Source organism: Aspergillus brunneoviolaceus (assembly GCF_003184695.1).
Source record: "Aspergillus brunneoviolaceus CBS 621.78 unplaced genomic scaffold BO95scaffold_1, whole genome shotgun sequence".
Taxonomy (NCBI): domain Eukaryota; kingdom Fungi; phylum Ascomycota; class Eurotiomycetes; order Eurotiales; family Aspergillaceae; genus Aspergillus; species Aspergillus brunneoviolaceus.
The window spans coordinates 853,156-879,591 of record NW_020290731.1 but is presented as its reverse complement, the minus strand read 5'-3'; the positions used below and the strand labels follow the sequence as shown (position 1 = coordinate 879,591).

General features: G+C 51.4%; 5 protein-coding genes across 5 annotated transcripts; 4 read left to right on the top strand and 1 right to left on the bottom strand.

The window, feature by feature from the left end:
• Positions 1 to 562: 562 nt before the first annotated feature.
• BO95DRAFT_437800 (putative aspartate aminotransferase) lies at positions 563 to 2,418 on the top strand. Its single transcript, XM_025585360.1, has 5 exons — positions 563 to 836; positions 898 to 976; positions 1,084 to 1,724; positions 1,782 to 2,069; positions 2,123 to 2,418. Exons 1-5 carry the CDS (start codon positions 717 to 719, stop codon positions 2,282 to 2,284), a joined length of 1,290 nt encoding a protein of 429 aa, XP_025448142.1. The 5' UTR covers positions 563 to 716; the 3' UTR covers positions 2,285 to 2,418.
• Positions 2,419 to 10,586: 8,168 nt separating this feature from the next.
• BO95DRAFT_10224 (uncharacterized protein) lies at positions 10,587 to 13,519 on the top strand. Its single transcript, XM_025580317.1, has one exon. The coding sequence runs from the start codon at positions 10,862 to 10,864 to the stop codon at positions 13,022 to 13,024; it is 2,163 nt and encodes a 720-aa protein (XP_025448141.1). The 5' UTR covers positions 10,587 to 10,861; the 3' UTR covers positions 13,025 to 13,519.
• Position 13,520: 1 nt separating this feature from the next.
• BO95DRAFT_10225 (uncharacterized protein) lies at positions 13,521 to 14,179 on the top strand. Its single transcript, XM_025580319.1, has one exon. It carries the CDS (start codon positions 13,609 to 13,611, stop codon positions 13,936 to 13,938), a length of 330 nt encoding a protein of 109 aa, XP_025448140.1. The 5' UTR covers positions 13,521 to 13,608; the 3' UTR covers positions 13,939 to 14,179.
• Positions 14,180 to 14,909: 730 nt separating this feature from the next.
• Positions 14,910 to 17,278, top strand: BO95DRAFT_350334 (RMD1 family protein; the record flags this gene model as incomplete). The annotated part of the gene is made up of 4 exons (XM_025582035.1): positions 14,910 to 14,960; positions 15,048 to 16,647; positions 16,714 to 16,899; positions 17,001 to 17,278. 4 exons carry the CDS (start codon positions 14,910 to 14,912, stop codon positions 17,276 to 17,278), a joined length of 2,115 nt encoding a protein of 704 aa, XP_025448139.1.
• A 1,335-nt stretch (positions 17,279 to 18,613) lies between these two features.
• BO95DRAFT_10136 (putative C2H2 finger domain protein) lies at positions 18,614 to 20,509 on the bottom strand. Its single transcript, XM_025580307.1, has 3 exons — positions 19,914 to 20,509; positions 19,719 to 19,858; positions 18,614 to 19,656 (listed from the first exon to the last, which is right to left on the bottom strand). The coding sequence occupies exons 1-3, from the start codon at positions 20,317 to 20,319 to the stop codon at positions 18,886 to 18,888; spliced, it is 1,317 nt and encodes a 438-aa protein (XP_025448138.1). The 5' UTR covers positions 20,320 to 20,509; the 3' UTR covers positions 18,614 to 18,885.
• Between the last annotated feature and the right edge of the window lie 5,927 nt (positions 20,510 to 26,436).

Here is a 26,436-nt window from a genome sequence, read left to right as displayed (position 1 = left end):
CGGGACGGGGTCACGGAAGAGGGGAAGCCAGCGTCAATCCACCATCATATCATCATTATTGATGGTCAATGGGGCGATGTTAGTTAGGATGGCAAAGGCCGACCACCGAATCTCACACTTTAATCTAATGCTCTAAACTGGTTGTGTGTAGACCAAGCTAGTTAGTGGCCGGCCCGGCACCTGCTGCAGATTGACCATCGGCATCCGTACAATAAGTACAGTAGTCCACTTTGCTCCGCACAGAACCATCCACGGTAACAACAATGGATGAGGGGATCAATGAAATGCAATTGGGGTTAGGTCTGGATAGGTTCAATTGGCATTCTCTATGAGCACAAAGGAAATAATCACCTACAACAGATGTAGGTAGGAAGTACTAACTATGTAATTAGTAGGTAACACACATGGCTGCGGCCATGCGCTTTTCCCCAACCGGCTGAGGTGCGGAGGGCAGGGCCAATCCGAGCTCGCCCGCGTTGCTCCCCGGAAACTCCCTAGTTAGTTCCCATGAGTCAAAAATAAAACACATCATTGTGCCCATTCTTTAAACTTCCTACTTCTTATTTATCCTTTCCCCATACCCTCCCATTCCCCGGTAGCTCATCATCTGTGCTCCGATCTTCTTCTTCTGTTTCGCCTCTTTCCCCCAAGTTTCCTGGGCCCTTTTCCCTTCCTCTCGGTTGATAACATCTTTGTTTCCCTTATCACATAGCACAATGTTGTCCACTCTCCGAGTTGCCAGTCGCCAGGCTGTTGCGCGCGACGCCAACATGCGCACCGTTGTCGTCGGTGCCAGACACGCCTCCGCCTGGTCCAAGGTTCCCCAGGGTCCTCCTGTAAGTGATTCAATGATGAGGAGCTATTCCTGTAGCCATCGCTGATGCATTGGGTTCATAGGATGCTATTCTGGGTATCACTGAGGCCTTCAAGGCCGACAGCTTCAAGGAGAAGATCAACCTCGGTGTTGGTGCTTACCGTAAGCATTCCCATCAATTCCGATCTCGTTGGTGATTCCACCATCATTGCATCCCTTCAGATAGGGCTCCTTGGACATTAGTAGCTAAATCCGGGGTGTTAATACAGGTGACGACAAGGGCAAGCCTTACGTCCTTCCCTCGGTCCGCGCCGCCGAGGACAAGGTCGTTGCCTCGCGTCAGGACAAGGAATATGCCGGCATCACTGGTATCCCTTCCTTCACCAAAGCTGCTGCTGAGCTCGCCTATGGCTCCGACTCCGCCGTGCTCAAGGAGGACCGCCTTGTCATCACTCAGACCATCTCGGGTACCGGTGCCCTGAGAATCGGTGGTGCTTTCCTCCAGCGCTTCTACCCCCACGCGAAGAAGATATACCTCCCCACTCCCAGCTGGGCCAACCACGGTGCCGTGTTCAAGGACTCCGGCATCGAGGTCGACAAGTACCGCTACTACAACAAGGACACCATCGGTCTCGACTTCGAGGGTCTTCTCGCCGACATCAAGGCTGCTCCCGAGAACAGCATCATCCTCCTCCACGCCTGTGCCCACAACCCCACTGGTGTCGACCCCACTCAGGACCAGTGGCGCAAGATCAGCGATGTCATGAAGGAGAAGGGTCACTTTGCTTTCTTCGACATGGCCTACCAGGGCTTTGCCAGCGGAAACGCTGACCAGGATGCTTTCGCTCCCCGCCACTTCGTCAAGGAGGGCCACAACATCGCTCTGTGCCAGAGCTTCGCCAAGAACATGGTAGGCTCAGAAGCTTTGTTTCTGGTTGTTCATCGCTAATGCGTTCTTCATTTGTAGGGTCTCTACGGTGAGCGTGTTGGTGCTTTCTCCCTCGTCTGCGAGTCCGCCGAGGAGAAGAAGCGCGTCGAGTCTCAGATCAAGATCCTCATCCGTCCTTTCTACTCTAACCCCCCCATCCACGGTGCTCGTGTCGCCTCCACCATCATGAACGACCCCGAGCTGAACCAGCAGTGGCTGGGTGAGGTCAAGGGTATGGCTGACCGTATCATTGAGATGCGTGCCCTGCTCCGCAAGAACCTGGAGGAGCTTGGCAGCAAGCACGACTGGTCTCACATCACCAGCCAGGTAAGCGCCCTTGGGATACCGCGGACGTCGAAAGGCAGCTAACATCGAAGTAGATTGGCATGTTCGCCTACACTGGTCTCAAGCCCGAGCAGATGGATGTTCTGGCTAAGGAGCACTCCGTCTATGCCACCAAGGATGGCCGTATCTCCGTGGCTGGTATCACCTCGGGCAACGTCAAGCGCCTTGCCGAGTCCATCTTCAAGGTGACCGGCTAAATGGCTAGTCAGCCAGGGAGGCGCCGTACGCTCATATACGTAGATCTACTAGGGATTGAGTCCCTCTGTACTGATATCCATGTGTTACATTAGCATATCTAAGCATTGAATTGAATAACGAAATTTCTGACCTAGAAGGTTTCACCGTTAGTTGTAGTAGCAACATTTCAGGTGTTGTTGCGTCGTGCGCGCCCGCATCGTGACCTACACCGAGGCATGGCATCTGGCGGTGAAGCGGTGGAGCGGAGAGTGTGCCAGCCACTGGGGCGCGATCCAGGGTTTACTGCACGACAGAGCTGGAGCCGTCGAGCTACTGCTGCTTCTGGAGGTCAATCTCACAGGTACGGAGCACTCTCAGAGGGAATGTGGTTAGCTTTTGCTACGGTGTAGTTTGCTTTGCTAGTGATCTTCCAGCACCGCCAAGCCAGTCTACTTTTTCCCAATTCGGTAATCAGTGAACATGACCTGACCTAAGTAGTAAGTTATACAGTAGGTAAGCCAGCTAGGTAGGTAACCAAAGCACAGCACCTGAAGCATGCTAGTTAGCTGCTGATCTGTAGTTACTTCAACACGACATAGTGTCTGGTCACTGGAGAAGTATAGTCGATATTCCAGCTTAATCCCAGCTCCAGACATCATACCAAGTAGGGAGAGTACTGTCATTTCCAGTTCAACCAGAAGCCTGTACCTCCTCTTCTAATAAACACTTAACTACCAACATTGCTTTTGCTAACTCAGTACATATGACCTTAACCTAGTTACTCCCTTTGCTTGATAACTTACCAAATACAAGAGTCCCAGTTAGCTCCACAGACTTCCTCCGTACCTGACTGTCAGTACGCATCAATCCCCCCTTTCCATAGACCCCCGACCCCCCAATGTATGGATTAACCTTGCTTGCTTGGCCTTGACCCTCCCCTCCTCCACTCCTCCACTCCTCTCCTTCCCCTATCTCCCTTCTCCCTATGTACGGAACACTACAGTACGTACGAGTATCTAGACCGTCAGTCAGTCAGTCAGTCACCGGCATGGGGCCACCCACTAAGTCTGGGAAAGGTCTAACTTACGTCTGCGTCTACGTCTACGGAGTTCCTTCTTCCTCCACCAGCTAAGCTAGGAGAGTTACGGGTTACGGGTTACAGAGTGGGGGGGGGGGGAGTGGAGGTGCCGATAGGAGGGTAGGCCTTTCGTCCTCTCGGGGATACTGGCGAAAAAAAGGTCTCCACACTCGGAAAGGGAAAACCGAAAGGGTAAGTCAGGTTTTTTTTTAACAAAAAACCGCACCACTACGGAGGTACTATAGGTCCCGTCTGTCACTCCGGTAACCTAGGTGTTATTGTTCCGAACGGGGGGGAGGCGTGGAAGAAGGGGATGGGGAGATCTCCTGCCAGTGCCAGTGGTTGTCGACGTAGCTTGAGGAACAGTGTAAAAAGATGATGAAGTGGTTGGTTAGTATGATTAATCATTGATCTTTCTTTGAATGGTTGCATGAATCACTATGTACTATGTAAAGTGTACGGAGAAGGTAGGATTCCTTTTGAGTGCTGAGGGGGGAGGGGGGCTGTGGTGGCGATGGCGAGGGGCGGCGGCGTAGCGCGGCTGTGTCGCTTGTTGAAGTCTGATGATAACTTGAGTGAACTTGCGCAGTAAGTTAGGTTGAGTTGACTAGCTGGTGTTAGTAGGAAAAGGAGGGCTGGTATGATGGTGGGTTTGAACCCTGGGTTGAGCTATTGCTGTCGTGTACAAGGGTCCCACTTGAGAGTCATGAGTAGTGTAGTAGAGTGGCTCTGGACATCGGCGACATGAGGGTGATTATGTGATTATACTTAGATAACACCCCGACTGTCCTAGCGCAGATTTGACAAAATCAAGGCGAGAAAGATGAGAAGTGCCTTGCCTGAAGAAACATAACTACTGTACCGGTAACTTAGTGCTGTCTTTAGTTCGGTTCCTACCGCCAGCTTAACTTGTGGCTGTTGTTACCAGCCCGGGCTTACTAGGGTAGAAACGAGGCGCAGAAACAGCGCAGTAAGCCTAAAGTCCATTCACCATCCATCTAAATTAGTATACCGCAGCCCAGGAACTAGATGTAGGATATACTAGAATCTCCGGTGATAGGCTGAACATTGGGGGGGGTTTGGATGATCATTCCCCCCTGTGAGGCTTGGACCTCCCACCCCCCGCGATCATGTTTATGCAGCATTAAGAGCGCAAAAGTAAAGAAGAACCATCATATCCTCTGAATTGTAGCAAGCCATGGGTTATTCTGTGGCTGTTCACTTTTTCTTTTCAAGCACTGGCGATAGGAATAGGACTTTCCGCGGAGATCGCGCCCGGCTGGGAAGGAGGGTTATTTATAGAATCTGGGTTCGCGGTATGCTGACTACTCCTGCTACTCCGACAACCCAGGAAGTCAGGATTCGAAGTATCAAGGAAGATAACTTATGGCCGTGTGCGGGGCATCTTTGTTTGAGATCCCCAAGAAGTGATGTCTCTAGATCGTGGATCGTGGGCTTTAGGGGAACTCTGATCAGCGACAGGGGATGATCGGATCCTCAAGAATAGAATTAGAAAAGGAAGGGAGAAGTGGTTCTTCGAGTCTTCGAGTCCCTAAAACATTGAAGACATGATGAGACAGGGGGGCGTTTTTTAAGTGAGTTGAGGTGTGAGGACTAGGCACGTTTCAGCTGCTTGCTCCCGGCTCTCCTTTGCGAACTGCAGAACTTCAGGTACGAGGTTAGGGGAGGGAAAAGGGGGGTGTGGGTGAGTGAGTGGTCGACTAACGACGCGGGATGGTTATACAGTAGGTTACTATTTACTAGTAGACAAGTCAGGTTGGTGTATTTTGTATTGTTCTTCATTGGGACGATGACAAGCAGAGATTCTTTAGTTAGGAAAAGGCGGGGAGGATGATTGACCTCTGGGTAGATGAAACCTTGTCTATTGTTCACAATACTGCGCGCGGTGCAGTACAGTACAATTAGAAAGTTGTAGATACCTCAGACAGCCTCTGATGTGTTGGCACCGGCAGTGTGTCTCCTAATTCGGGGGTGAGCCTCGTTCACTCATTACTTACCGTATGGTACCAATTACACTATGGGATACCACTAGTACATGTAGGTACTTGACTTGATCTGACTTACCTGTATGTAATGTTATGTTACCACGTACAGTACAGGATTCTCGTCGATATCGGCCGGAAATCCCCTCCCTCGCATCGATCAGGCCCACCAGCCAGCTAGCCAGTCCATCCTTGGGGTCAATGGATCATTGCTTCGAGCATTGCCCGTTTGAGCTGGGCTAGGTTGAACTGCTAGGCAATAATTTGCCTGTTTCGGTAGGCAAGACACTGGAACAGATTGATTGGCGCACTTCACTGGACATGGCATAGATCTGTATCCATGATGTGCAGTACTTAGTGTACAGAAATTGACCCGGACTGTGCTGGGCATTTGATGATAGGGCGCATTCTTCATTTCTGTCAGAAAATTGATGACCCCCAGCAGTCACGACAATACAAAAAGACCGACCGAAATCTCTGGAGAACGTTTCCGTCGATTCGACGCGCATCTGAATGACTCGAGTGATATTCAGTACTGTGCTTACTAGCAGTGTACGTTGTGCCCTTTTCCGTTGCGGACACGCGCGCGCCCACACCCGCGACGGGCGCGCGGTGAGACCGACTGATATGGCCCCTCATGACAACTTGGAAGTAGGGCACGATCTCTGGCAGGGCAACCTTCGACTACTTTTATTACGTCACTGGCCCTGAACGATCGGTATGGGTAAGGCAAAGGGAAAGACAAATTGCAATGCAAGTAAATGCACTGTGTTCAGCCACAGCAACAACAATAAGACTGGAAGATAGAGTGTGTCTGTCTACCTGCTGCGATACGCATCGTAGGAACTCGAGTAGTAAGGCAAAAAAGCTCACGGCAGGGCCCATCTTACCCTCAATGGTGGTTTCTCTCGGCGGCAGTGGCAAAAGTTAGGCACTTTCTCTCATTTAGAATACACACTTACCACAGTAAGAACTACGAGTAACTCCTTAAAGACTACGAAAAATTCCATCTTGCTCTGGCACAGTGCTTTGTTTGCCCTCTCCTTCGCATTGCAGGCATATCACACGTGGACCGCCTCGCCAATCATTCACACGCAGCTCAAGGACGATCCAGTTGTCCAGCAAGGTGCGAACATCAACTATAAGCAGATGTGGAAAACGCGCACCTGCAGGACCATACTGTAAGTATCTCTGTACTTACACGCGGGGTCTCTCGCGTCGGTTCGTTTACACATTTACTCTACTCCGTACCAATGTTGGCAATTTACGGAGTACCACGAAGGGTTTGGAGGTCCGGGTGCCTGTGCGCATTCTTTCCCCACCTCTATGTACTGACCTTACTCACTTTGCACTTAAAGTGGGCTCAACTACTACTAACTATCTACACCTTCTGGATCAGCTTGCTTCTCCTTCAATAGCCAAGACCTGCTCTTTGGGATAGATGCACGGTCAATGAAATGGCTTTGCAACCAACTTGAACCTATAACTCGTCTGCTGCCGAAATCGGGAAGAAAGGCGGCAACCGTCATCAGTCAGAGCTATCCGTTCTCCGGACTGACTAGCAGTTTGGCAGTGGCTAATCTTCCAACCATCCCTTCATTACTGAACCGGAATGATCAGAGATTGGCCCATCCGGTTCTGGGTAAACGCGAGCCAATAGTTCTTTCGTTGATGAAACTCTTGCGGTCTTCTTGTTATTTCTCTACGATCTGACACTTCGTCCTTTCTTGTCTTGATCAGCCGTGCCTTAACCATGATCCCCTCGTCTGACTACTACTACTGCCATTACTAGTAGCTGGGAGACCTGTTATCCAATGGATTTCTGGAGAGAACTTCTCAGACGAAGGATCATCCGGTAGGTCTGTTTCGGTTAGGCCTCGGCCGACATGCTGCACACTGAGGGCTGGGATCTTAGCAGGGCCATTTGCCGTCTACCAACCAGTCTGCTTCCGCGATCTAGCGACTGCTGCATCCGATCAATCAATGCGGCATCACTCGCTACTGGCTGTAACCATGCCTGCCCTCCTTGCAACCTACCCTGCCAAACGATTGTAAGAGTATATAACTACCCGTAAATGAAGTCGGACCTATCACTCAGCTACCTGTTCTACCCTCCCCGTGACTTGGTCCCGGGTCGGGTTGTTCAACCCGACGGGGAAACTCGTGTGGTTTATTACCTCTAGTCAGTCGTCTAGTTAATCCCAAGTCCGAACACCATCAGTCAACCTGTGCTTTCCATACCAAGCTTTTCTCTGTCACTGTTGCCGCCTGTTCCGCATGATATGAAGACTTATAATCTTTCTTTCTCTTTCCTTCCTTCCTTCCTTTTTCTTTTCTGGTTGAGGCTGTGAGATGCTGCGCGTGTTTTCGGTTCCCCTTCTAACTTTCTTGGGGGAGGCGAAACCCAAAAAAGCTTGGGTGGGAAAGGGTCGAGGCTGGCCGGCGGATGATCTACCGTCACGCTGAACCACTGATTCAAATGAGGTTATGTGATCCTGTGACAGCGTTGGTACCTGGTATTAAATCAATCATGGGATGGCTGCCGATGACGACGGGTGATGGTCCGTCAATTGACCATGGAAATCCAAACCACCCTCAATTCTGAAACAAATACCCTGAATAGGAGGGAGCAGCAGCTCTTCCAGTTAATGTGACCGTCAACTTAACATCATCCATGCTGGGTTGTTAGCTGTTCTTCTGCCTACCTTTGTCTGGCTCACAAGTAGTACGTTAAGATCCTCTTCGCCTCTGCGATGTCCATAGTGATTTCTTTCTGCTCTCTATTACTACACGGTAATGTCCTTCACCCCGTGTCCTCAACATAGCTCCCGGATACAATGACATGCATTGGCCAAACATCCTTCCCTCGGTGCCAAGACAAAGAGGTCCCATGGAATTGATACCACCGCTGAATCTGGATTTCGGCATCTGGCCCCGCGCCACTTTCGTGCAGGATTCTTCTGACTTCTCCGGGTCCTTCTTGATTTATTCGTCGTTGTCATTCAAATTCTAAACCCAAGGAAGGCCATAAAGCTGTACAACAAGGAGGCTCTTGAGCCTTTGTTTCCTAGGACGGAGGATTCAATGATTCAATGATCCAATAGGTAACGAAGGCAGGCAGACAGAAAGGTGGGCTTGGATTGTCCGGAGACCTATCATTCTTGTCCGATGGTAGTGGGGCGCCCGATGGCAGGAGACATGGCCATGGCGTAGAAAAAGAGAGGCACGCACACGCTCACTCACGCTTGGTCTCCTGCTGAGTTAGCAACGGAGACCCAAAGTAGTCAAGGCACAGGACCTTGATTCCCGGCAGCACCGTTTCATTCCGTACATGTACCACACCACACCACTGGAGCTGGCTCAGTTTGGGTCGTACAAGTCGGAGTTGGTCACAGCACGTCTGGTAAGGTACTGTAAATCAATTTCCGTACCGAGTAAATTGGTTCCAAGTTCAACCCACCTGGTGCGCCAAGATAGGCTTTCAGGCCCTGGGAAACGTCAAAAAAAGAAAGGTTCAAAAATCAGTTACTCGACCGCCGGGCGATGAGATCATACATTCTTTCTGACTGAGCTTCATGAGAGCAAAGAGGGAAACAGGTTCAGAAGGGTGGCTTCCTTCGAGATCCTGCACACACATATGAACACACACACATACACACATACAATGGGAGGATGCAACATAAGAAATGAAAGAATAAGGAGAAGAAGAAAAAGACCGTCGTTGAAGAAAGTCCATCAACCAATGCGATCTATCCATCTTGTCTTGCGGACTGATCGTTGGTAGGGATCAATTGTTCCAGAACCCGACCTTTTTGAATTCAATTCAGATCGGGGCGGTTATACTGATGATACGAGATTACAGACTGTAAGTTACCAGTAACTCCAGCTCTGAGGCATGATACGGTATGCCCCGAATACCCGCTTTACCTAGCTTAACTTCTATGCCCGTCAAGGATTTGACTACCACTGTCGAATTTAGAGGTCGAGAAGGGAAGTCTGCTTTTTCTCTCCAGGCCTCCAGGCTCGCTCCTTCTGGGGACCATCTGGAGAAAGGGCAGGGCTGGGGAATTCTCAAGTCCATACATTGCCAATGACTAGTGGCTGCTCTAACCTTCAGGGCCCCCCCTCGCATTCATCAACCTTGATGAACAGTCATTATTCCGCGCTGTTGTCTTCCAGCTTAGACAATCGAACCGATGATGACTATAGATCACTGAAAAGAGGAGAACTTCTTTCTAAATGACTAGCAATATGGTACTTCAAAGGCAGGCTTAGACCTCTCTCTCATCTTCTCCTCTTAGGCCCTTTTGGGAATGCCATAGTAAAGGAATGAAAGCCTAGGGATCTTCGCCTTGCGTTGAGATCTTTCCCCACTTTTTCCTTTTCTTCTCTCCGCCTCTTTTGTCTCCCGGGATGATTGTCTTTCGGGTGCTGCTTTGAATCTTGCATGCAACAAGACTGTACAATAAATCTGCCCATTTTGATTGAGTTGATCCTAGTGGCGGAAATCGTTTTGGTTTCAAGTAGTGAGAATAGAATGCTATTGTAGTATAATATCATTTGGTAGGCATTAGGCAATTATTCGACACAACAGTGGTAATTTTCGATTGGAGCTTCGTATGATGGATGGGATGGCTCCTAATCACCTACCGTATGCTGATGCTCAGGTTTAGTTCGTACCTAACCTTCTCCTAGTCTCAACTGGTCGGGTGTAGTTAGTGGTTCTTTTTTTAAGAAAAAAATAATAATAATGCCTTGCCTTTTTCTACCCTCTCAAAGGTGCTATTATTATTAATGGTTCTTTTCCCTTGAAAGCTCTTAATTAATTCCTGACTATTGTTCTCTGCCGGGTGATTTCATTAACCTTCAGTGGGCCCTTGACACACCCTCCTTCACTCTCTTTGGATCTCTTTCTACAATTCTTGGCCCAAAGAGTAATAAAACGAAAAAAGAAAAAGGGAAATAAAAAGGTACAATACCTGGTTTTCCATTACCATACCGCCCTTCGCTTTCTCCCCACTTCTTAGTTCTGGTCCTGACGCTCTCTTTACGCTCTCCGCTCCAAGGCCGCCTTACACTCGCATCCCCGTTCCTTTGGCATCATCTCATCTCATCTTTCTTTCTCTTTCTCTCCTCCCCCTCCTTCCTCCTTTCCGCCCACTTGTGACGCTCTCTATCAAAAAAAAAAAACATACCTAGTCACTACAAGACCAGCCTCCTTGCCATGGGTCTTGTTAACTTTCCATTCCCGTTTGCTCTATAGCCTGCAGACTCCTCCAATCCTCTTCCCACTCTTTGTTACTCGATCTATGGCGGATTGTCTTGCTTCGCCTTCCCGTGCATTCGGCCGCTGACCTGCAGCACTCACGCTGCCATCCGCCTCTGTTTCGGATCCTGAAGACAAGAGGAGCTCACACTCTCAGCTACTACCCACTGTCAACATCTTTTGGACGCCTTTCGTCCTGTCGAACGTCTGTTGTCTCTCCCTCAAACCGCATTGTTTCTCCTACGGCCTCATGTCCGCCCTGGAGGTTCCCGAGACCGGGTTGTCTCTCCGTCGGGACAACCACAGCAATGATGCGGCAGCAAAACCACCTCAAATAATGCGATTGAATCTCGCGCAGAGCACACTCGACGAACTTATTCAGAGCCTTCGCAACGACCAAACAGCTCGGCTTCGCCTCGGAAAACATCCGTCCCTCCACTACGGCACCAAATCCCATTCGTTCCACTCCCGTCTCGAAACGCACCGGTCCGAGCTCTACACTAGCAATGCCGCTGATAAAGAGAACCTATATTTTTCGGGTGTTTTGAGTCATAGCTTGGAGGTTCAGAAGGCCAAGGAGGCTACCGCAGCCACAGATCAGGCATTAGCCAACCTCGAGCAAAGCTTGAATGCCTTTGAAAGGGGAAAGGGCAAAACACACTTCATCAATGCTGGTGATGATGTACGAGCTCTCCGGGCGGGGGACAGTCGGTCTAGCACCGGCAAGCAGGCCGCCCGCCTGGCTCGCAGCAAGGTGGAACTGGAGAAAGACAGATTGCTCACTGCTGCCAATCGGTCGGTATCGTCGAGCCCGGCTCTGGGAGTGGCTCGATCTCCGGGAGGTCCCTTCACCCCTCTCACGCCCACCTCTGCACCTCTTTCTCAGAATAAAGACCGGATTCGCCTCGAAGCCCTCAAGGTCCCCTTCATCCACCTCCTCGCTATTCGCGCCGTGTCCGCCCAGTTCCTGGCGCGCCAGACCCGTTCCTCCCTCGAAGACTGCGAGACATTGGCCCGGAAATATGGCCTGGAGAACCGAATCAACCCGGAGAAGTACGACCTGAGAGATAAATCCTACAAAGATCTCGACGTCTGGAAGTTTCCGTACCCGTCTCAGGAGGACCGGCAGGAGGCAATTGACAATGCTATCTCTGCATTCGATCGCATGCGGATCTCTCGCTCGGACAAGCTCTGGCAGATGCTTCTGCCGAAAGAGGAACGGGGTAAGGGCAAGTGCCTTTCGCGGCTGGACTTGCGAACAGGCCCCATTAAGAAGGCCCTGACCCCTCGGATACAAGTGCAACCGTCCGATGACAATGGCAAAGACGGCTACACCACCGGCCAAGATACCGACAAGGGCAGTGCATCTGGCCTCACCCCCAGAGCTGGGGAGCCTACATCAGCTCCCAGGTCTGTGCCTACCGTGGCCAAGAAGCGGGTTGGTGACAAGGATACTCCGCTGAAGCGCTCAACCCCCAAAGTCAAGGCTGCAGCAAATAGTACATTGACCGGTCGTGTGACAAAGAAGGCTGAGCGGAAACCCGCCGGAAAACCGGATACCAAGTTTAAATCAGCGGAATTTGTACACGATTCTGATGAGGACGACACGGATATGCCTGACGCCTCGTCCGCAGAGAAGCCACCGGCAGAGCCCTTCAAACTTCAACCACAAACCAAGCCTGCCAGCAAGCCGGTCGAGACAGCTTCGAACAGGGAACTGTCACATGTGCCGACCCCCAAGGTGGAGCACCCGGACCCTATAATCAAAGCGGACTCTTCTCCTCAACTTGCTAGCAAACCTCCTGCTGCGAAGAGACCCCCTTCCGCGCGGCCGCCTGCCCAAAAGTCCCCTGTGAAACCGTCGCCGCTTGGATCGTCGCCCCCAACGAATGCCTCTGATGTCCCAAGTCGCAGCCGCTCGTCAAGCCAGAATAATTCGTCTAGTTCCTCCTCTTCTCCGCTCATCACTCAAATCTCCAAGCCAACCCGACCTCTCGCAGCGGCTGCCCCCACAATTCGAAAAGTGACAAAGCCGAATGGGGTGGCCAAGCCGTCCGAGCTTGCGAATCCGTTAAAACGCAAGGCAGAATTAGATCGACCTTCATCCCATACTCCAGGCCAGGGTCGGACTACTGGCGACTTGGAGCATAAGAGGCGCCGGGCAGTAAGCACGTCCAGTGGCAGTACTGGCAGTGCTTCGCCACCCCTTAGTCGTGAACTGCTCATGCAGCAGCTACATGAGAAGTCGCGCAAGTTCAAACAATACTATGCCAAGTACTACGCGCTTCATGAATCATTAGCGTCGCAAGCGAAACCGTCTCAGGTAGACATCGACCGCCTTCAGAAGCAACATGTTCGGCTGCAGAGGATGAAGAAGGAGATCTGGGACGAAGACCGACGGCTGAGGGATTGACACTGACGACGGCGCATTGGATATCGCCGTGGACTCGATGTCTTACGTTTTGTCTTGGATAGAAGGCCCGGATCATTCACAGCACGGACCTTCAGGTGGCCAATGATCATTGCTACTGATTTTTGACACTGTATGTTGATTGCATAACGAAGCAGATCACCAGAATGCTTCGGGGGCGTCTGCGATGCTTAATGTTTTTCCTTGCATGTTTTTGATGTTTTTCTTTTATCGTTCTTTTCCTTTGTCTTGTTTATATGCATATCTGCACCACGATGTCGCTATCTCTTGGGAGTAGCGCCCGTGCATGTAAGTGGAATGATTTATTAATACTATGATGCAAACTCAGCGGCCGGACTTGTCATGGCGGCCGGGAAGCAAGGCAGCTGCAAGGAGTTAGTCCTGAGTAGGACAAACTTGCAGCAGCCTCGGGGAGGAAGAGCGGTAGAATTAAACGAGATAGGAAACCAATGAGAATACTGATTGATACGCCAGTCGTCTAGTCTCCTTGTAAGTACACTGCAGTAAATTCAGTAAACTTATCGAAGTTCCCCGCCTTCCAACCTGTGGTGAACGAGTCAAAGTCAATGGGGAGGTGGGCCGCGAGGATTAGTAGCAGCAATCGGAGGGATCGGATGGATATGCCTGGCCTGGCAGGTGAGCGAACCCGGAGGCAGCCTGACGGAGGTACGTCCCGCTCTTCCTGCCTTAATTCTCGTGTGCGGTATTCTGGTAACGAGGGAATTGAGAACTTCAGGTCATGCACGATGCTAAATCGGGGTTGCAAGCCACTTTGCCCCTCGTGCGTGTGGCTGACATTGTGGTGCTGGCTGGGTTCTCTGCAGTTTCTTGACCCCACCACCAGTAAGGAAAGGAAAAGGAGAAAGAGAGAGTGGAGGAGCCTCGGAGAGAGGTGAGGTAGGTTAGTCAGTAGAGATTCGGAGTAACTACCTAACCAACTAATGTTTCCAGGGACGCCCCATTCGTCTCCCCTCTTTTATCTACTCTTCTCTTGTCTTGTGCTCCCAACCCTAAGTCAGGTACTGAACTTGTACTCCAGTACCTTGCTCAAGGTTCAAGTCCCAAGTGTTACCCGAAACGAAACATGCATATCTACTGAGTAGTTACATACATGGATTGTGTTTAAAATTCAATTGAGGGAAAGTTACTGAGTATGTCAACTGGAAATCTACCCCGGATCAACCCTGGATGATTGATGGACAAGCCCCGCTAATCCTGATCAGGGAACAGCCCCCACCCGGTGCACGTGGCTGTCTCAATAATCATTCCTGTAATTCCGGTACCGTTATATTTCCGCGTCTCTTGTATTAAATACCGGTATCGTTACTGTCTGGTATGTCAGGCGGGCTTCTGGACCGACGTCATCTGTCGGTCTCTTTCGGCAGGCGGTCAGCAGCCTTAGCTGCTGGTGCTGGTGCTTTATCGGCGACCCGAACTGAACCACGAAATATTCCCCGGGGCAAAGCACCGAGACATCTCTCGCCATTTCAGCTATCATTCGTCGATCTTCAGGAGGGCCTTATTCTCCAAAACATTCACAAGTGCAGCGTGAAATACAATTGAAGGTTATCATCACCTGGCTCTGAATTGCTTTTCCATGGTGTGGGGCTCTTCTCCGGGCGAGAGTGACCGTCTTTCGAGCTGCTGCGCGTTGCGGATAGTTCTATAACCCCCCCTCGCTCCCCCCGGTCGGCCAGCCGGTTGTTTTTGAACGGATCTTGGGGTCTCCGGCTTAGAATCTCAAAGTGTATTGCTCGCGCATCATTACAGCTACTGTCGTCACTGCTTCATCACTGGCCCCGGAGCGAAAGGCTCTTTCAATTCTGCAGGAGCTGTCCTTGATACCTCAGATTACCTTCCCATTATCATGAATCCCTCAAGAGGCCGAGGGCTGGGCCAACGAAGTCCCCATGTCCTGGTAAGTGGCCATCAGCCTTGTCGCTCTCTCTTCCGGACTTCCAGTTCCTTACGCATAAATACTTACTGTACGCTCCCTGGATACTAGGTCACCGACTCGCGCGATCAACAAACCTCCTCCCAACCCCGCCGCCGTCGCTCCCCTGCAACCCGCTTCATTACCGTCGACAACGTCCTCCAATACACCTCCGACGTGCCCTCCATGCAACAAAGGTACCCGCCGCAGGGCGCCCGGGCGCGGCCACGTTCCCGCATCGCATCGGCGGCCGGCGGACTGATCGGGGCTGCGGCCGGCGGAGCGAGCTCCTCCAGCGGCGGCAGCATCGGCGCAGCCAGCGGCAGTGCCGCGGCGGCGACGATCCGACGCCTCGCAGCCCAACCGCGGTTGCCGCCCCGCACCACGAAGGTCAGCGAGAAGCTCGTCCTGCTCCCCGAAGCGGACGGGAAGCTGCCGGAAGACGAGGAGGACGAAGGCGAGGAGGAGGATGAGGAGGCCGTGGACGAGGAGTTCGTGCAGCGCGTCGCCAGGGACAAGAACCTGGACCCCGAGGCGGTGCGACAGACCCTGCTCGCGCAGAAGAAGATGCGGCTGGACGGCGCGGACTTTGGCGTGGACAACGACATCGCGCCGCTGCTGGCGGACGAGGAGCTGCTGCGCAAGCGCAAGGTCGCGCCGGAGAAGGCGAAAAGTTATGCGGAGCGTCTGCCCAAGGCGCGCCGGGCCGAGAAGCTGGCGCGGGTGACGGCCTACTGCACTGCGCAGGCGTACAAGATGAGCTCCTTGGCCTCGTTTGTGAAGGAGAGGCATGGCGGCCGCACGAAGCTGTATGATGATTGTTTGTACACAGCGTATCATCTGCCGCTGTTGCCGGGCCTGGATGGTTACAGGCTGAGGAGTAGCCCCATGGTGAAGAAGCCGGGCGGGAAGTCGATCCTCGATGAGGAGATTGAGCGCAATGAGCTGCGGGATCATCACGAGGATTATCTGGTGGACGCGGAGGAGCATTCGGTTGTTGGCGGACGTCATGAACACCGGTCGTCGCATCAGCAGCGCAGTGAGGCGCAGCGACACGGGGATGAGGAAGGGCACCATCCACAACAGGAAGAACAAGAGGAGCATCGTTCCGTGCCTGGCTCCGAGGCGCAACCCTTCATGGGCGACGTCGACGGCGCTGGTCATGAAGCTCCAGCAGACGCGACGGCCGTGGCGGCACCAGTAGCCGCACGTCTGCCGTATAATGTCGCGGAGATGTTCGTGTTCAGCTACGGAGTAGTGGTGTTCTGGAACTTCACCGAGAAACAGGAGAAGGATCTCCTCGCCGATTTGGCGTTTGCAACCTCGTCCGTGACCGGGTCTCCAATCCCGTTGGCGACCTTGCCCCTGCAGGAGGAAGATTTTGAGACGGAGGAGTTTCATTTCGAGTACTCGACGGAGATTTCTCGCCCGCGCGTTTACAACGACATGATCACCCTTCGAAGCGGCGACCACATGATCAAGTTGGCCATCAGTCATGGCATCGCACAAAGCACTAAGCTCTGCTTCTTCGAAGAAGTTATGGCTCGCCAGATGGCCGAGGCCAAGGACGTCCCCCGCCGACTCGCCATGACAGGCAATCTTGGCATGAAACGAGACGAAGTGTTCCGCATCCTGGGTAGTCTGTTCAAGAGCCGCGTAGAAGTGAACCTGTGTACGTTTGTTCGCAGTTGAGCCAACCCCCTCCATTCAAGTCACACACACTGACTACCCAAACCAGCATCCAACGTTCTCGACGTCCCCAACTTCTTCTGGGAAAGCGAACCAACCCTATATCCCCTCTATATCGCTGTGCGCGAGTACCTCGAGATCAAGCCTCGAATTCAAGTTCTGAACGAGCGCTGTAAAGTCTTCCTTGACCTGGCAGAGATTCTTTCCGACTCTATTGCCGACAACAAAACCTCCCGTAAGGCCGACCGACACCTTCCCAACCCACCCTTTGCACAATCTTCTTCCCTCCCCTTCAAGATATAAGATCGAATAATAACCTTGACAACCACACCACAGATCAAACATGGATCATCATCGTACTCATCTGCGTCTCCATCCTCGTCACTACCTTCGAAGTTTTCCTCCGGTTCGGCCTCCTCTCCTCCCGTGAAGGAGGTGCCTCAACCAGAGCTACCACACCTATCACCTCTCTCGCAGCCAATATCCTCGCCCGGGCCCTAGGCAGCGGTGGCAGCAGCAGCAGTAACCCCGCGTGCGTGTGCTCATGTCCCGCTCAAGTGCCCGGTAACGGCTTGATGAACACCACACCTCCAACCATGGGATCGCCCTATTAGGAACTAGAGAGAGAAAAAGACGCCAGTAAAAGAAATCCTTCTCTTATCTCCTATCTACCTCCCCAACATGCCTCTCATTGCCTGAAAGTTAGCACTTATGATCCCGACAACTAATCCTCCGAACCCGAACCCGAACCTCCCTGCTTACATTGTCCTGTGCTCGGTCATGTGACATCCTCCTACCCCTCTGGTACTTACTCCTGGCCCAGAAAGGCCTGAATGATGAATAACACTGTACATCCGAGGCAGTTTAACCCCCCAAAACCCAACACCTCGCAGCTCACGCAGGCACCCATGCAGGCACGGGGGAACAGGAAGCACCAAGCCATCCCAAGAACCGTCTCTTTTCCTTCTCCCCCCCACCCCTTCTTTTTCCTTTCTCTTCCTCCTTCGACATTGTTCTCTTATCGCGATAATCCATTTGATATCAATTAGGCAATCCCAGCAGGCTTCTGATTTTCGGTTCGAACTATTTGCTCTCTCTCTCTTACGCAAAATCAAGCTTCATTCTTTCCACCAAGTCCATTTTCATTGTTCTCTGTGTATCGGGTTGCGATGTCGCGACCCTTCTGCTATAGTAGCTTTGTTCGAACCCCTAAATCACAATCACAAAATGGAATTAGGAGAGGGATGCAGGCCTCTACATGCTGATCATTGTTTTGGCGATGATGTGCTTTATGCCTTTGGGGTAAGCTAGAGGGAGGAAGTCTGCTTATGCTTATAGTACTACCAAGCTTAGATGACGTCATCGCGGGTTGTTTACGCACATCGACGGAGCAACTACAGTGACTGCAACCCTGAATGGAAGAGCGGCCCCAAGAGCAGAGTAGGATGAAATATCGAGAACACAATTGATTATGTAGTAGTTGGTGGGGCAAGTATATATGTATGTAGTATGCTAGGCAATCGATATCTACAAATCGGGATTGATGCCGACGAGAGGAAGGGCAAGGTACGGGAAGGAGTGACAAATGAAAATGAGAATCACAACAAATGAAACACGGAAACAGGGAGGCAAAAACAAATGCGGATGAGACGAAAATTAGGTATAAAACAATGCACATAGATGAAGGAAAAAGTCCAGATCGAAGAAGACACAAATGACACCCATAGAAACCCCATACAGCCGAGCCTTGAGCCAAATGATGAACAACCTTTTCCAACTCTATCTATGCTTTGTCCGGGTCATTTCGCCATTGGGAAAGAACAACAAATAATCAGAATGAAAAGGGGGAAAGGGGAAATCGACAACGATAACAATCAGCCAGGACTCCATCCAGTGCTCTTTTCCAGACCCACACTGGTGTATGCTATGATGGTGTTGCTAGCAAACCTATCAACAGAAACAAACAGATGCCAGGATGATGATGATGATGATGATGATGATGATGTGAAAGATGAGTGACAATGTGGGAAATGCTAGGAAATTCATCGACGCAACAAAGGAAATGTAACAAAGGAAATAGGAAAGCAAACTTGGATGTTTGACTCCACCGGTGGTAAGGTGTGCAAGTCATCCCTCTAGAGAACTCAATGACTTCCAGTCATTTGAATGCTTCAAACATACGGCCCTGCCGTTTGTTGAAGCAACCCAGTTGACTGCCACACTAAACCGGAGTGGACCATGCGCTGTCACCCAGTCTAGGCTTCATTTCATAGTTGTCCGGTTCGGTGCTGGCGGGTCGTCTGATGGTCGAGCTGGGGAAGTACATGTGGGGAGGCATAGAGCTCGCATACGCCGCACCGCTCGGCTCAGGATAACCAAAGTCGGTAGCAGAGCCGGGGGAAGGGATGCTGGAATGAGACGGAGAAGCCCAGCCCAAGCTAGTCATATGCGGGCTACCACTGACGCTGTTGGGCCGGTGATCGTTGTTGGCAGGCGGCTCAAGAGGTTGAGGGGGCCCATAGCCCGAAGGATGCGAAGTCATTGAAGGTCGAACATGCGGAGCACTGCCATAGCTTGACAAGGAGGGCGACGTGGCCGTGGGAGAAGCTCGAGGGCTAACCTGAGGGAAGCCACCTCGGACATGAGGCGGGATGGAACCGTTGGTCATGTAGTAGTCGGAGCGGGGCATATTTAGCGGAGGCAGATCGCCAACAGGCGAAATAGGATGATGCGCTGGGGAAGGGGTCGAATGAACCGAGCCATGGTCAGAGAACATATCTCCTGAGACTCTCGCCCGCTCCTTGTTCTGCCTCAAATTGGCTTCAGTCTCAGCAGCGGCCTCTTCAATGGTACCAGTGTGGTGATTTTGATGCCGTGTCAGCGTAGTGCGGCGAGTGAACGTCTTCTGGCAATTCGCATAGGGGCACTTGTAAGGACGCTTTCCGGAGTGGATCCGGCGATGCCTAGCAAGAGACGACGAATCGCTAAAAGGCTACATATCAAGATAAAAGGTTAGCGGGTGTGGGGCGCATTGAAGAAACCACATATGCATACCTTGCCGCATCTTTCACACATGTGTGGCTTTTCGCCAGTGTGGACGCGAGCGTGCACGGTCAGGGCCGAGCGCTGAATAAATTGTTTACCGCACCCCGGCCAATCACAAGCGTGGGGTCTGATGCCCGAGTGGATGCGCTCTGAAGTGGCGTTAGAGAGTCACCAACTGCTTGACGATGGATAGGATGTGCTTACCGTGACGTGCAAGGTCACTACGACGAGCAAATCCCTTGCTGCAAGTTCCACAGTGGAAGGTCTTTGGAGGTGGATCCGGCCGTCCCTGAGGAACATTGGCTGGTAATTGACCAGCGCCAGCGTATGCTCCGGGAATGAAGGTGTTTTGCAAAAGAGGCAAGCCTTGGTTGGGATGAGCCTGCGGTGCATAGCGCAAATCTTGCTGCATGCTCGGCATTTGACTCAGCTGAGCATGATGGGGGTACGAAAGAACCTGCTGGTCGGTTGACTCGGCGCCAGGCTCCGCCTTCATCTTTGGCGAATGATCCATACCAGGGTTCGGAACCAGGTGCGCTGGATCGAAGGGTGTGTCTGCGGCAACCATGGCGGTAGAACCTTTTCTATTTAGGATGTTTGTGATGTCCATGACCCGACCCCGCGGGGAAGTGATAAGACGGCGGTCAGGGACAGATCAGGTCTCCACGAAAGGCGTTCTGGTGCTGAGCCGTAGATTGTCTCCACGACGTTGCTCCTCGGGGTTCTAAGCGACGACTGTAACTCCGGCAGCCGTGGTATTGCGAGATGGTGGGGACAGTCCTGTTGGTGCAGTATCCGAGACACCGATCGGAATCTGGTCGGATGGTTGCAGCGACCCTGAAAGTCTCGAGATACTTGACAGTTGAAGCGCACTTCAACAAAATCCGAGGTTGTGTAAATCACTTGAAAGTGTGTCGCCACGTCTTTTGCCGCGAGTTTGCAAGGATTCTCAAGTCACCGGGGGTTGTTGGCCGGGGGTTGCAACACGCCAATGTCGGCACACTCGGTTTGTTTCGGCGGGTTTCAACGACAACACTCACAGCGTCTGCAGAGAGGAGGGGTATGTCGTAGTAAGAACAGCGACAAGGTAAATTGTTTCTGCACTGTGTGACAAGATTGTGAGAGGTTAGTAAGCTGCGCATAAACAACGATAATAATGTAAGATGAGATCTTCTGCGTTCGACTGGACCAGCTTTTCCGACATTCTTCGCAGGACGCGCAAGTGATTGGATCTCGTCATGTTATTTTTTTGTGGTTTTTTCTTTTTCTTTTCGCGCAGGCAAGTTGATATTGAACCAACAACAACATTGCGCGCCAAACCAGAAAAAGAAATTGCAACAGAAGACGATGCGCCAACGAGAACACCCACTCCGCAAAAGCAAAGAGGGGCAAGCGCCCGTTCCGAAAATATGCGCCTGAGGACCGGCTTGTAGAGTGCGCCTGGGAGAGATCCCCTCCTCAGGAAAGGCGGCGAAGGGAAATTGGTGGTGGGCGGAGCGCGATTCGAGCGCACGGAGAGGAACTTACAGAGAAAGAGAAAACTGGCTGACAGATTTGCAAGTGGGATTAAGCACAGCTCGTTACTAGCAAACACTGCGCACTGAAGCAGGGGATCGTCGGGAGATCCGTGGGCGTCAAACAAATGCACCCAAAGGTGTTCTTCGACGGAGCTTCTCGGGGATATTCTAGGAGCTGAAGGGAGGAATCGGAGACGATCGCACCACCGCAAATGGGATTCACGCAGGAATGACCACGGAAACCTGAGGAAATGAAGAGGGTGTTGGGGTATTGGTTGGGAGAGTTGAACTGGAGGGGGAAAAACAAAAAGGAAATGTCAGTTTGGTTTCGGATCAGAGAATGACAGGAGACGAGAGGCAAAGGAAGGAATAAAGTACCAGGTAGGCAGACAGGCGCAGGCAGGCGATGTCAGGTTGATGAAGTAAAGAAGAAGAAGACGAAGAACAGTGGAGGAGATGTAATGAATCGGTAAGGAAGAGTATCAGGTTGGTATCGAATATACAGCAGCACCCGAAACTTTCTATCGCTATTTCGTTCTTCTTGCCTTTTCGATTTCTTCTGGAGTATTTTCTTCTCTGCTGTTTCGCTTTTTCCTTTTCTCTCTCTCTCTCTTTAAGAGTAAACGCGGCGCGTGGCTCTCTTTTCTTATTTATTTGCTACTCGAAGACATTCCTTTTCTCCCCCAGGCAGACCCGGTAGTTTAGCTTAGCTGGTTTAGTTACCTAGTTAAAATTAATGTTTCTTATTATTAGTAGTTGCTCCTAGTGCCCGGTAGTAATAATGAATTGGGAATATTCATAACAATATTTTTTTTTAATTCTCTTTATTTTCATTATATTTGATTTTCCCGATTTCCCTTGGGATTAGTCGGACTAAGCCCTGTTAGTCGGAGACTACCACTTTACACGTTTCCACTGCGTGCCCCAAGTGGCTCCAGTGAACTCTCACGCCCGAAGAAGCTGGCGGCACCAGAAGGTCACCGTCAGCGCTCGGCTCCACAACGTGGCTTTCATTTCTCCTGGCCGTGCGAGAGGGAGAGTACCGTACGGAGTACTAAGCACTAAATTATGTACTCAGTACTATACTCAGTCAAACTATCGAGGGAAAATCCGCGCTGCCACTCGCACTCCTCCTTCTTTTCCTCCTCCTCCTGATGGTGGTGGGGTGGTACGGATTGATGTCGATCCATAGGGACTATGGAGAATGGAATACGGGTAGACCGTGGTGATGTTACCGTTCATATTCGCAGTTTTATGGTTTGTTGTTTGAGTGGATTGATAGATTCATTGATTGAGAGCTTCCCATGGTCATTCATTTGACCTTTCTCCGGCACATCTATATTTATGTTAATCTCCTCATCCATCTGCTCTGTCCCCTCCCCGAATCTCCTGGTCGCGCCATGATGCTGGTTGTTCCTGGCGGAAACAGGAACCGTGTCGGACAACCCTTGCTCAGGAGATTTCGACCCGCTAGTAAGATAGAGCAGCCATCATCATGGACCTATACCCTAGCAAGTATACAATTAACGTAGAGGTCAAGGTGTTCCTTTCCCACTCCCCTCCCCTTACCCCTCCTCCCATCTTCCCCTCTTTGATCGTGCATGAAATCGAGGCTAGGAACTAGACCGGTGACCGCATCACTGTCTCGGAAGCTTAAGTGCTGCTTACCCCAGGGCCAGTCCTCAAGGGGCCTCTTTCTGCCCCTTCCCCCACTCCCCCTCCCCTGGTAGGAGTTCCTGCAGGTGATGACGCCTTCACAGGGGTGGAGGAGGAGGAGGAGGAGGGAAGATGGTTCAACTTGAACAGGTGACCATGTAGGTATCGTGCAACCTGCACAAGTGTCCCAGTTCAAGTGTCTGGCCGCGATCAGGCATCAAGCCGCGTGAAACGTTCGCCTAGGATCGATCATCTCTGGCATGGTACCTAATAAACCTACCCTCCTGTTCTGAGGTCATCATCATCCCCATGGTTTGTTATCTGGGCCCCTGGGGTCGGACAAGACAGTTGTCGGTCGGGAGAATCTCGACTCTCCTCATTCGCCGACAGCCCTCCTGGCTGGAAATTTCAGGACAATATTGTGCTGGAGCTAGATCGGAAGAAGGAGCCAGATTACGAACAGGAAAAACAACCGTGGCGGGCGACTGACCCCAGGCGATCCGGCTCTTCGACGGGACGGAGAATAATAATAATAATACGGTACGTAGGGAATTCCAGTTGAATTTCGATTTCCCCCCTTTCGGGAGAGGGTCCTAAACCTGGCCTGTGATTACGGCAGAGCAACGGTTTGAAAGTTAATTTCCTTCTAGAAAGTTTCGAATGATGAGATGGGGAGTGGTGCCGTGGTGTGGGAAGAAAGAAAAAAAAGGGATCGGGCATGGTTCCCAGATTGGCAGATTAAGCCCAGAGGGAGCTTTGAACACACCATTGCCTGGTTCAAGACAGTTCTCCCCACTTTCATCGCCGTCGTCCGGCCGCAGCTGCAGGGACAGGTCGCCCTGGACCTCTCACCGATCTGCATGTCACGTAGGACCGCATGCTGACTGTCGCGGCAGTGGGAGAGGCGATGACCACACACAAACACTGCACATACACACGCGCCAAGGTGGGCTAGCTGGTAACCGCAAAAGCAGAGCTCAATGGGGCTTCTTCATAATAGTCGCAATGGGTTTAGGTTAAGGAGTGCGGTCAAAGGACGAAAATAAATATAATGATAATAATAATGGAAGGAAACGGAATAGCAACTGATGGGCCGTGGAGTAAAAGTCGACGACTCAGCAGGTTGTCTTTCCTGTTACTGTGTAGTTCCTGCGACTAGTCGCCTAGTCCGCCTTGCTAGTTGTTGACGGACCTGGCGGAAGCAGCAGCGAGGCGACTTTCAGTGTTCCAGTTCCAGTTCCAGTTTCCACTGCACAATACGTACTCAGCTGTACTTCCCTCCTCCTTTTCCGGGTCTCCGATTCGGTCCATTATTTCTCGCTTCCCGATAGACCTGATGATGGTGATGATAATGATGATGATGCTTCTATTTCCTCATTCTTCTTCTTCTTCTTTTTTTTTTTTTTTTAAATTCGAACGGGGTCAATTCCTAACGCCAGTCGTAAACCTGATGCAAGACCTATCAATCCCCCGGATCATGGATGGCTTTACCCTCTCCTTGAGTCAACTTCTCCTTTCCCCTTCTTGACCCTGACCTGTGTTTTTCTTTTCCCTTGTGCAGAAAGTGGCTCCACTACGAGACACACTACTGGATCACCAGTATCGCACCAAGACCAATCCGGCCAATGGAGGAAAAGTGCCAAGGGGGGACGGGCTTCCGTTGAGCTTCTAGAAGAAGTCGGAAGGGGGGGGGCATGGAAGGTCAGGAAGGCTTCTAGAGGCCTTTCTTCCCATGTGCCAGTGCGGCTGCGTCACCCACCTTCAATGCCGGTAAGTGGCCGGTGGGTGGCCATGTCTTTTTCTCCTGACGCCCGTGTCACATCCTTGTCTGGGGTCCAAATCTTCTGTTCGGATGTGTATGCGTGTGTGCGTTTGTATTTATGACTTCGGGACAAGCGCGAATTGTCAGAAACGTTCCTATACTCTCCATGTCTTCACTACAGAATCAAAGACGCGGGAGACGGAGAAACTCAGCAGAGAAGAATTATGCGCTGGTCAGAGTGTCATCCTAATCACCCTAGGCGAACCAAAGAATGGGATTATTATCATGATCACGATCCGTCCGCATCGTCATCGTTGCCGGTCATCCCTGCAGCGTCCGTGTTGGCCGTGGATCAGAATGAAAATGATTTCCTGGGCCCCACGCTTGTCTTCCCGTCTCGGGGCGTTGGGCCACCGTAAGTTACTGGTGGTTTTTTTTGCTTTCCTATTAAATGATATTCGTGTTTCCATCGCAATCTCGCAGATCGCCCTGTCGCCTTTCCTAAATCGAGGTCTTTGTTTCCTTTGACTTGGCACACGTAAGGCAATGAGACTCAGGGAGTCAGGGGTGCTCGGAGTTTTGGCAAGGGGGAGGGGAGGAAGGTAGAATGGAATCGATTGAGGAGTGTTCCGTAGCATGACGTTCTCTGCCGTTTCAATTAATTAAAGCAATTCTTGCAGTTGTAACAGGGGGGGAATCAATCAGAAGGCAGTACGATTGGATGAGCGGGCTCAACTCCATTGCGACTGGTCGGTTGGGGTTTCATCTGCTGGTTTGAAGTGCGCCAACTGCGCTCCAGGCTTTTCCACTGCACTGCCTAAAGCAGAATAGGGGGGAATCCCATGGTGGCTGGGAGCCTGGGAACGATGAGGTATGCGTCTAGTAGTGCGGTGGTAGTAAACAGCCGTCAGATTGATGAGGGAGGCTTGTATAAGCAGCTGTCTCATGCAGAAATGTAGAAGAAGCATCTCCGGTGGTGTTCCGCGCTTGGACCAGGCAAGTATCAGATTCATGTCGGTAGATGACATCGGCCTGCAGGTTGAGCACTGAGCAACTCTATTCACTTCTGGTTTCTCATTCTAATTTGCCAACCTTGCTTGCCACACTTCTCTGTGCGGAGCACAGTTACTACATCCGAATCCTACCTACCTCAAGTTGCAGCCATATTTTGTATGGAACCTTCCGGTTAAACCCTCATCAGGCAACTAGCACGGCCTCTCCGGTAGAAAAGGAAGAGAGCCCCTTCGCAGGACTGAAAGCATACATGACGTGCCTCGGCAATACTATTCGCCTCCCACTACTATACCTATCGATGGCCTTATACCCAGAGTGGTATACGGAGATCATTATTATGTTCTCTGGACTAACGTTACCCATACTAAATTAGTGCTTAATTGACAGTCACATAGTATTCGAATTTCGAAACCCATCGGCTAGCTACCGTTGAACCAGTGCAAGCAAGCTCTTGCAGGTCTGCCCCGAGTCCTCAGGTGTGACTCCTACACCGTCTTGTCTCTATCCTAGCTTGATCGACAGCCTATTCGAACTACCAACATAGACTCTTACTCTACCAGGCTATAGTGCCTTCTCTGCCTCAGCTCCCCTCCAAACCCAATCCGTCATACCGACCCTGATCGTCAGTCTGGCATCCGGAAAATGAAGCCACCTCGACACTAGAAAGTGAGGACTAAGACTCTAAGCGGTAAAGTGAGCGTGGTTGTTCCCTCCCCAGTCCGTTTTTCCAGTCTCCTTTCCGATCCCCATCCCTCCTTCACCGTCATTTTCCAGCACT